This window comes from Littorina saxatilis, linkage group LG6, assembly GCF_037325665.1.
Source record: "Littorina saxatilis isolate snail1 linkage group LG6, US_GU_Lsax_2.0, whole genome shotgun sequence".
NCBI classification, from domain to species: domain Eukaryota; kingdom Metazoa; phylum Mollusca; class Gastropoda; order Littorinimorpha; family Littorinidae; genus Littorina; species Littorina saxatilis.
This window is the reverse complement of record NC_090250.1, coordinates 37,021,566-37,032,987: the sequence shown is the minus strand read 5'-3', so window position 1 is coordinate 37,032,987 and position 11,422 is coordinate 37,021,566. Positions and strand designations below refer to the sequence as shown.

At 43.1% G+C, this 11,422-nt stretch overlaps 1 protein-coding gene across 1 annotated transcript in view; it reads left to right on the top strand.

Moving 5' to 3' along the window:
• The first annotated feature begins 352 nt into the window (after positions 1 to 352).
• LOC138969625 (carbonic anhydrase-related protein 10-like) overlaps positions 353 to 11,422 on the top strand; it is a 52,609-nt gene continuing 41,539 nt past the window's right edge. Inside the window, exons 1-2 of the mRNA XM_070342484.1 lie at positions 353 to 446; positions 9,533 to 9,580. Coding sequence (XP_070198585.1) covers positions 353 to 446; positions 9,533 to 9,580 — 142 coding nt within the window. The remainder of the gene's footprint in view (positions 447 to 9,532; positions 9,581 to 11,422) is intronic.

Genomic DNA, 11,422 nt, shown 5'->3' with positions numbered 1-11,422 from the left:
AGAGACAGGAAGAGAGAGAGAGAGAGAGAGAGAGAGAGACAGACAGAAAGAAAGACAGACAGACAGACGGACAGGCAAAGACAGAGAGACAGACAGACAGACAAAGACAGAGAGACAGAGACGGAACTAAAAGAAAACCTGAAGTTTAAGCCTGTGGAAAGAGGAAAAGAAGTCCGACGTCATTCCACACGAAGTAAGGCAGAATCGTACGCGGATTTAGAGACTGTGTGATCAGGCCTAAGGTCTGCTCGCCGAGACCAATTATTGGATGACGGCTATCTCCCTTGTTAATGCCCTCCGGTCTCTTGACCAAGTTCGTGGAGTTCCTGCTTCAGTGTTGTCGCTCTCAAAGATGGCGAACATGTCCTTAATTGGCTCGCTTCACATCCTCAGGCCTGGGAGGCTGAAGGCCAAGGAGAGGAAAAGAACACTTGTTGATAAAAGAAGTACCGTGTTAATGCATTAAGGGTATATGTTAACGTTGCCGAAAATGGTGCAGCGAATATGTGTGCAAAAGTTGCTAGAAGTAGAAACAAGTCGCGTAAAGCAAAATTAATACATTTAGTCCATTTTTCGACCAATGAAACTAAACGCACTGCATTTTTCTCTCACCAAGACAGTTGTATGAGGATATCTTCGCTAAGTCCGTGCAAATCGTACCTGGAGCAAGCGGCCGTCTGTCGTTTGCTTAAAACAACACCCAGAGTCAAAACTTGACTAAATGTAAAAAGCATAAAGGGCATGCGCAACAGCTCAGCTATCGTTTGAACTGAATGTGTAAATTAGATTATCCTACATACGTGAGAGAGACACCCGTGAGATAATAATCGTTCAAATCACACGTGTGTATATCATGTAAATGAGGTCATGTCAAGCAAGTCTGGCAGGGACCTGTTTTTTCCACTGCTTATGATGCCAAAGTCACCGAGACAAACGTCATTATAGAAACAAAAATTGCGCTCGCTAATTACCCTCGATGAATTTTTAGAACTAACACGTCACGCCACACTTTCAGAGTGACGTTTCTTTGCTTTGACGTAATAGATTGCACGAGGCTTTAGAAGAGACCGAGGTTCCAAAACAAGCGTCTTCAATTTAGCTGCCTCGTCTGCAAGACATTTTCAGTAAAATACACGTAAGTACAGTATGTTGGATAAACAGAATACTACATGGCTTGCTGTGTCGTACCAGATTTACACTCGTTGCTTTTTCAAATAGTGAACAGCTCGCTTTCGCTCGCAGTTCACTATTTAAAAAAACAACTCGTGTAAATCTGGTACGACACAGCAAGCCATGTAGTATTCTCTATGTTCCCTGGTGCGTCCACAAAACGCTTAATCAATCTGCCGACGTGAAAGAATGAAACACTTGTAATTGTGCGGGACTTGTAACTCTTAGGCTGACCGAAACCCTTGCGGCCGAGACTGTACGAACTGGTTTGGAGAAACCAGCTATGAACCTAACTTGATTAAAACAAAGTTTCTTTATTTTTCAGCAAAATCTAAGTTCAACCAAATGTACAAACATGTATATTTTTTGGGGATTCAGATAAACATACGTACAGTTAAATGATTTTGAATATGTTACGGCGATTTCCGTTTCAAGCAGAATTTTGATTAACAAATTACTGAACTATTTTGTAAGCTAGCTTCTGAGCTGAGAGGCAGTTTCATGGTCAAGACTGAGTCAAAGATTGTTTGACAACATTTTTATAATTTTGATAGAAGTGCGGTCGCCACAGTGCGGCCTCGATACCAAAAGCGAGACAGCAGGAGTGCAGACAGACGAAAAGGAATGTACTTACAGATAAGAATGTACTTACAGATAAGAATGTACTTACAGATAAGAGGAAGGGTGTCCAGAGACCAGACGATCTTGCGCGAGGAACCATGTGGTCTTGACAAAACATACCGAAGAGGACCTCAAAGACGTGGAGGAAACAGAGGAAATGAAGAGGAAGACCCTCGTGGTACATACAGCCGTGGATGACAATGTCAATGAATCTTGTCACAGTACACAGATGTTCAGTGAGAGGACAAGAGAAGTGATTGATTAGTAAGATGGACAGGGGGGGGGGGGGGGGAGAACGAAGTTGGTACTGCTCGTAGGACGAATCAACATTGGTGCGTGTACTGCAGTAAGACCTCGGTATATATATTGACCGTCGAAGCCAGCGGTCGGTTGGTTGTCATTTTGTTCAAAATAATTAACCATGAACTCGGCATGGCCGATAGAGAATTTAGGAGGGGGCATGAATTGATAGAAGGAGCATAGAGTACCTGGTAGGTTGAGATTGGCAAAAGGAGTGATGTTGGTAGGTTGAGATAGGCGAAAGGAGTGATGTTGGTAGGTTGAGATAGGAGAAAGCAGTGTTGTTGGTAGGTTGAGATAGGCAAAAGCAGTGTTGTTGGTAGGTTGAGATAGGCGAAAGGAGTGATGTTGGTAGGTTGAGATAGGCGAAAGGAGTGATGTTGGTAGGTTGAGATAGGCGAAAGCAGTGTTGGTGGAAGGTTGGGATAGGCGAAAGGAGTGATGTTGGTAGGTTGAGATAGGCGAAAGGAGTGATGTTGGAAGGTTGGGATAGGCGAAAGCAGTGTTGGTGGAAGGTTGGGATAGGCAAAAGGAGTGATGTTGGTAGGTTGGGATAGGCGAAAGGAGTGATGTTGGAAGGTTGGGATAGGCGAAAGGAGTGATGTTGGTAGGTTGAGATAGGCGAAAGGAGTGATGTTGGTAGGTTGAGATAGGCGAAAGCAGTGTTGGTGGAAGGTTGGGATAGGCGAAAGGAGTGATGTTGGTAGGTTGAGATAGGCGAAAGGCGTGATGTTGGTAGGTTGGGATAGGCGAAGAGCAGTGTTGTTGGTAGGTTGGGATAGGCGAAAGCAGTGATGTTGGAAGGTTGGGATAGGCGAAAGGAGTGATGTTGGTAGGTTGGGATAGGCGAAAGGCGTGATGTTGGTAGGTTGGGATAGGCGAGAGCAGTGTTGTTGGTAGGTTGGGATAGGCGAAAGCAGTGTTGGTGGAAGGTTGGGATAGGCGAAAGGAGTGATGTTGGTAGGTTGGGATAGGCGAAAGGCGTGATGTTGGTAGGTTGGGATAGGCGAGAGCAGTGTTGTTGGTAGGTTGGGATAGGCGAGAGCAGTGATATTGGAAGGTTGGGATAGGCGAGAGCAGTGTTGTTGGTAGGTTGAGATAGGCGAGAGCAGTGATGTTGGAAGGTTGGGATAGGCTAAAGGAGTGATGTTGGTAGGTTGAGATAGGCGAAAGGCGTGATGTTGGTAGGTTGAGATAGGCGAAAGGAGTGATGTTGGTAGGTTGAGATAGGCGAAAGGCGTGATGTTGGTAGGTTGGGATAGGCAAAAGGCGTGATGTTGGTAGGTTGAGATAGGCGAAAGGAGTGATGTTGGTAGGTTGAGATAGGCGAAAGGAGTGATGTTGGTAGGTTGAGATAGGCGAAAGGAATGATGTTGGTAGGTTGGGATAGGCAAAAGGCGTGTTGTTGGAAGGTTGGGATAGGCGAAAGGAGTGATGTTGGTAGGTTGAGATAGGCGAAAGCAGTGTTGGTGGAAGGTTGAGATAAGCGAAAGGCGTAATGTTGGTAGGTTGAGATAGGCAAAAGCAGTGTTGTTGGTAGGTTGAGATAGGAGAAAGCAGTGTTGTTGGTAGGTTGAGATAGGCGAAAGCAGTGTTGTTGGTAGGTTGAGATAGGAGAAAGCAGTGTTGTTGGTAGGTTGGGATATGCGAAAGGAGTGTTGTTGGTAGGTTGAGATAGGCGAAAGCAGTGTTGTTGGTAGGTTGAGATAGGCAAAAGGAGTGATGTTGGTAGGTTGAGATAGGCGAAAGCAGTGTTGTTGGTAGGTTGAGATAGGCGAAAGGCGTGATGTTGGTAGGTTGAGATAGGCGAAAGGCGTGATGTTGGTAGGTTGAGATAGGCGAAAGGAGTGATGTTGGTAGGTTGAGATAGGCAAAAGCAGACAGACAAGATAGTCAGATAGAACAACAGGCAGAGAAAGAGGAGGTCGTAAGTACAAATATCAGGTTCACACTCAAAAGACAAGTCGGAGGTCAAGGAACCATTGTGGCCAAAGCCAGCGCACACTAACAGCCATCGAATCCTATTACAGAACCGACAACAGATGACAGTAGTGGGGTAGGCCGGTGCCAGGTGGGGAAAGGAGGGGGGTAGACGCGGAGTCCATCTATGACCCATCGACGCAGACAGAATACAGGAAGCGGGGTCGTAAAGAAATGTATCAGAAAAAGATAGAAGTGTGTAAGTGAAGCGATGGTGGGCGTCAATGTTTGCACAGAAGACTCTATCAGGCAAAACCAATCGACAAACACACAGCTGGGTGCGGTAAGCGGTGTGGCCAATAAGCGTGGTGATTATAAAGCAAGAGGATGTAGAGGACACAATATGTGGTTGACCAGCCACATTGCTGATTTTTGACCGGTCTCACTTCTACAATATCAGTTCTTTCAGTGATAGATTTACTGGTAACCACACCGGTACGTTACCAGTTAAGATTTGAACATATTTCGCGCAGTTAAGTTAACTCATTGTCTCCCAGGTACGGATATATCCGTACCCACTCATATGGCTCTATTTGACCAGGTACGGATATATCCGCACAGACTGTGAGCTTCAGTTGCTTCCTGTAACGTCGATCTAACGCCTGCATTCCAGCGTGTTGATACACAGTTACTACACAGTTACTACAATTCTGAGTGACCTGCTGCAGCACAGCTGGTTTTGGCTAAAAAAAAAAAAAACCGTGGTCAACATGGTGGGGTACAAAGTGTTAAGTGTCATCCGTACGCAGCTACAGCTAGCATGCAAAAGACAATGACAGAAAGTTCTACCAGTACCACCATTCACAAATACTCCGCTTCGTACATAGACGGGGCGACTTGTTCAGAGGTTTCTCGAGACCACTTCTGTCCGTCTTGGTCCCCTCAGCCACTACTCTCTTTGTTTGAAGAATTGTCCAAGGGAGAAAGTACTAGCCCGAGCGAGCATGAGAACAAGATGGAGTTTCTGGACGGATCCAGTTATGGTCAAGAGTCTGTTAAGATCGTTTGTCCTGCGGTGGTTTGTTCATAATATGCAAAAATGACAGCCATCCTCCGTGAACTTTTCATGACCACTGTATTAGTTATTTCTAATATGCTGAGTGTTAGCAAATTATTACAGACATGTCGAGGAAATGTAATATCCACATGAGCCGGTGTCATTAACGAGACATGTCTGTTATCATTTGTCAACAGTCCCAATATTAGAAATAACGGTTTTATTACCATGCAGTTTATTTCGACCAAAATAAAATTCGAACCGATTCCGCAACTCTAGACAGAATAGCCGTAATGGGGACGGGATTGAACCGAAGCTTGTGTGACCTTTTGTTTATGACCTCTAATGCAGCCAATCGCAGCCAATCGCATACTTGACCTCATGAATATTGACAGCTGATAGGGTCTCGCCGAACACTTTCACATCAGGTTCAACAACCCTTTTGCTTTGCTTTCTCCGGTCTACAAGAACGGGTCAGATTCATTATCAACACCAGCCAGTTAGGTAATAACGTAAAACTGCATTTGACGTAAACTGAGTTATTACCATGTAAGTTTCAAGCGACCGCCCTGATATGGCTCTTCGTGGTCGGCTGGGCGTTAAGCAAACAACCAAAAAAAAATATAAAAAAATATAAAAAAAAGTTTCAAGCGAGCTGAGCACATGTCATTTTCAGGAGGTGGGTGGTGCCTGTATACCCACCCCTACCGAAAAACTTGGCTTTTCTGTATTTTACATGGTAATGGGTTTTATTGTTAAAAATAACAATTGTCACTCCTTAGAACAAGTCACCTTGAAGTTTAAAGTTTTAGTTTGTCTTTCTTAATTTTAGAGGGATAAATAAAATAAAAGTTATAACATTTAGAGGATCACATAGAATCAGTCCTGATTGGTCAGCTAGTAATATGGTGCACTAAAATGGTAATAGTATCGGCAAAAGACAGTTCGAATTTTCAATATTCTAACGAAGTACAACTGAACTAGTTCGCGCAGACTTGCCAACAAGAGAAATAAAGAGAGAGAGAGAGAGAGAGAGAGAGAGAGAGAGAGAGAGAGAGAGAGAGAGAGAGAGAGAGAGAGAGAGGGGGGGGAGACAGAAAAACAGACAGACAGACAGACAGATATACAGACATACATATATACAGACAGACAGACAGACAGAAACAGAGCCCGAGAAAGACAGTCAGGCATACAGTATAGCTCTTACACCAGTCTTCACAAGAATTTCGTGACGGTTCTATATTTTTGGGCCCATGCACTTGCGTTTAATTGTTGTTGAACCTTCGTCTCACGCAGCGGATTGTGTGATCTTTTGATTTCTCTTCAGCTCTTTGGTGCAGTATTTAAAAACTCTTAATATGTCTCATAACGCCCAGTTCTGAAATATCGTTTACATTTTACGTTGTCTATAACTACCCTCTCGTGAGCATTGAAATCAAAATATTTCCCGCAGATAAAATAAATTAATAACATAAAACAAAAGAAAATGACGTCAAAATGATTTTCTCATAGGTCTACTGGACTTCCAGAAAGAAAGAAAAGAAGATATCAAAGGAAAATGATAAACCCGATCAGGCGATGGTTTTTTTTTCCAGGAATGTAAAAACAAGTCGCGTAAGGCGAAATTACTACATTTTAGTCAAGCTGTGGAACTCACAGAATGAAACTGAACGCACTGCATTTTTTCACAATGACCGTAGTCCGCCGCTCGTGCAAAACGCAGTGAAACTGACGAGCCTGTTTAGCGCGGTAGTGGTTTCGCTGTGCTGCATAGCACGCTTTTCTGTGCCTCTCTTCGTTTTAACTTTCTGAGCGTGTTTTTAATCCAAACATATCATATCTATATGTTTTTGGAATCAGGAACCGACAAGGAATACGATGAAATTGTTTTTAAATCGATTTAGGAAATATAATTTTGATCATAATTGTTATATTTTTAATTTTCAGAGATTTTTATCCAAATATAACATATTTATATGTTTTGGAATCAGGAAATGATGTAGAATAAGATGAACGTAAATTTGGATCGTTTTATATAAAAAAAAAACCAATTTATTACAATTTTCAGATTTTTAATGACCAAAGTCATTAATTAATTTTTAAACCACCAAGCTGAAATGCAATACCGAAGTCCGGCCTTCGTCGAATATTGCTTTACAAAAATTTCAATCAATTTGATTGAAAAATGAGGGTGTGACAGTGCCGCCTCAACTTTTACAAAAAGCCGGATATGACGTCATCAAAGACATTTATCGAAAAAATGAAAAAAAATGTCTGGGGATATCATACCCAGAAACTCTCATGTCAAATTTCATAAAGATCGGTCCAGTAGTTTAGTCTGAATCGCTCTACACACACACACACACAAAACACACACACACACACACACACACACACACACACACACACACACACACACACACACACACACACATACACCACGACCCTCGTCTCGATTCCCCCTCTATGTTAAAACATTTAGTCAAAACTTGACTAAATGTAAAAAGAAAGGTTTGCACAAAACCCTGCCGCCTCTCTTCGCTTCCTAATAATGACCACCAGAAGGTGTAGAGGATGGGTAGGGGGAAAAGCTTTCAGAGGGAGTTGATGCATTTGGTGGAATAGCTGTGAGAAAATGGAGATAAATGTCCTTTCCTTATCTCGCTTTTTCTCGTCACCTGACGCTGTTTTACTGTACAGCTGTACGTCTGCCTGGGGTAAGAAATGGGAAAATCAACCCCACTCTCAGAAATGAGTTTTTTCAGAAAAATATTTTTAGCACCATCGCTATCCAGACTCGTTTAATTTAAAGTTGTCCCCTCCGACAAAGCCGTTGTTTCTACTCAAGCGTGAAACTCATCCCAACTTCCCGCTAATTGCTTTGAAAAGTTGGGCTGTTAACTGGATTTGTGGGTTTGTGAGGAAACGTTTGGGATACGTGTGGTTCTGAGGTTTTGTGACTGTGGTGAGTGAAATTACTCTTTTGTTCAAGGAGATTTCTGTGCTACTTTAGGCTATGATTGATTTTACGTGACGAATTTCTCTCTCTTTCGCCTACAAACAGATTCGTTGTTTTTCTCGTTTGTTTGTTGTTGCTTTTGTTAAGCTTTTACGAACGACTCGATCGTTTTGGTATTGTGTCATGTCAATGGGTTAGAGTGTAAGTGTTAGTGTTAGTGTTAGTGTGTGTGTGAGTGTGTGTGTGTGTGTGTGTGTGTGTGTGTGTGTATGTGTGTGTGTGTGTAGTTGGGGGGGGAGGGTACTGCGCAGAATGACTTCTCTGTGTCCGAGGCTTGGTTTCTTTCCGTCTCTCTGTTTGTCTGTCTGTCTCTCTCCGTGTCTCTGTCTCTCTCCCTGTCTCTGTCTATCTCTCTGTCTCTGTCTATTTCTCTGTCTCTGTAAGGGACGGTTGCGAAAAAGATATGAGTAATATGCGTATGTTCAGGATGAAAAATGTCTGGGGGTTTTGCTGATCGAGTCTTTTAGCTTGTTTTGACACGAGCAGCCCCACATCCGCCGGCAAACGCACGAATTCCTAATGTCCGGTATAATGGTCTTCAGAAAATGCATTCTGCACAATTACATGTCCGATGATAGTTCAAGGGAAGCCTTTGATGTTCTTCTGCGCCATAGCAACAACAGGAAAAACCGCTCTTTTTCGCTCCTCACAAATGAGCAGCATTGCGCGTTCGAAGAGTTTAATGCTCGTCCATTAGCCTTTGCGATGAGGAGAGGAAAAAAGTTATGTCTCTTTGTCCGTTTCCTGGATTAAACTTTGAAGATGCACTCTTCTTATCCAAGAAATGCTCAAGCTCTTGTGTTTTCTTTTTTTTTCGATGGGTGTCGCGGCATATGAGTTTGCAGGTTGTGGAGGAGAAGGGGTTGTGTGTGTGTGTGTGTGTGTGTGTGTGTGTGTGTGTGTGCGTGCGTGCGCGCGTGTGTGCGAGCGTGTGTGTGCGCATGTGTGCGTGCGTGCGTGCGTGCGTGCATGCGCGTGTGCATGCGTGCGTGCGTGTGCGTGCGTGCGTGCATGCGTGCGTGCATGTGTATCTCAGTGTGTGTGTGTGTGTGTTTGTGTGTGTGTGTGTGTGTGTGTGTGTGTGTGTGTGTGTTTGTGTGTGCGTGCGTGCGTGCAAGTCAAATTTGTATCACAGGCCAGTGTAGTAACTCATTGATATCATGACATTTTACTTAATCGGTCTGTCTACCTCTGTGAATCTGTGTGTATGTGTGTCCGCATGCATGCCTGAAAGACTGCTTTTTCGTCTGTGTCTATCTGTAGTTGTGAATGTGTGATATTGCAAAGAGAGTTTACTTGAAACCTTCCACAAATAACAACATCTGGATAAGTACGGATGCAAAAGTTCTTGAAAACATGTGTGTGAATACTGCTGTTGAAAACATGGTAATGTCAGTGAACTGCATGGATGTATCTACAATCTCTGGAAAACACTCTTTTTTCAGGTGACGGTAGCTTGTGGGAAAGCTGGTGGGACTACCAAGGAATCTCAGGTAATACGGACGGATGCCAGTGTCTATACCTACCCTCATCCTTTCCGTCTTTGCATTATTCCAAATTAAACTAGTACTCTTACGATAACATAGTTGAAAAACGTACTGTGTCTCATTTCGAACAGCTAGTGTTATAAAATGGTCAGTGTTTTGACTTTTCATTATCATTACATTTAGTCAAGTTTTGACTAAATGTTTTAACGTAGAGGGGGGAATCGAGACGAGGGTCGTGGTGTGTGTGTGTGTGTGTGTGTGTGTGTGTGTGTAGAGCGATTCAGAGAAAACTACTGGACCGATCTTCATGAAACTTGAAATGCGAGATCCTGAGTATGGTATCTCCAGACTTGTGTTTCATTTTTTGGATAAATGTCTGTGATGACGTCATATCCGGCTTTTCGTGAAAGTTGAGGCGGCACTGTCACGCTCTCATTTTTCAACCAAATTGGTTGAAATTTTGGTCAAGTAATCTTCGACGAAGCCCGGACTTTGGTATTGCATTTCAGTGTCGAGGCTTAAAAAGTAATTAATGAGTTTGCTCATTAAAGTTGTCATTAAAATCGATTTTTCGCAAACAGATTTAAAATTGATTGCATCGTATTCTTCATCACATTCTGAATCTAAACATATGGTACATATGTCATGTTTACTCTTAAAATGTGATCACAATTAACGAAAATAAAATTTACGATTACAATTTAAGAAATCAATCCAAAAATGATTTCATCTTATTCTTTATCATTCCCTGATTCCAAAAACATATAGATATGATAGGTTGTATTCAAAACAAGCTCAGAAAGTTAACAAGAATACAGAAAAGCGCGCTTTCCTGCTCAGCACAATACGCTACCGCGCTATTCTGGCGTGTCAATTTCACTGCGTTTTGCACGTGGGAGGTGAGCGATTTCCTTCTCGTGGGGATTGACGAAGCTGTATTGTCTCGGTTAAAAAACAGTGCAGAGCGTTCAGTTTCATTCTGTGATTTCAACAGCTTGACTAAATCATAGACCAAATAGCCTGGACCGCCAACTCGTCACGTGACCCTTCGAGGTTACGACGCTCGACTTTCAGGGGCGCTTTGCGTCCGGTTTGAAAGGCCAGCGATTCGAAGACAGTGAAAAGAAAGCACGCTCCAGTTATTTGTGACAATGGGAGGTGACAATGAACTGGATTTTCCAAAACTCCAAACTAAACTTAACAAAACTCATCGAAAAACATGTTCCATATGCACTTTAGCTGAGTTTATTTTAGCATTTTCAGAACTTACCTCGGCAACTTCGTCCATGTTTACAATCGACACCGGATATGACATCCCCCTGATTTCTGAAAGGCCATGTAAGCGTAGGTTCCTAAATGCGAGAGGCCGCTACCTCGTAATAGAGAGAAAGAGCGGAGAGAGAGCTAGTTGGCGGTCCAGGATAAATGGTCTATGACTAAGTGTAGGCTTAGTAATTTCGCCTTATGCGACTTGTTTCATTTCATGTACTCTATTATTCCAATGCTGGGAAATTCGGGTCGCTTCCTCCAAGTGGAAAGCTAGCAGCAACAAGAGTCGCGCTACCCAGGTGTAGGCATAATCAGCCACCTTGCACTTAACTTATGGCAGAATGACCGAAGTCTTTTACGTGCCACTGTGGTGACACGGAGGTGGGATATGGAAACCGTCTCTGAGTCTGTACATAAAGTTGATCCGTATCCGTCCCCTCCGGGATTCGAACCTGTGACCTTAAGGATCACAAGTATAGTGCTCTACCAACTGAGATACCCGGCAATGCCTCGTGTGTTTTTGCGGTAGCTTCATAAGACATAAGACACGAGATTACGTATTGTCTATACAATACAAAC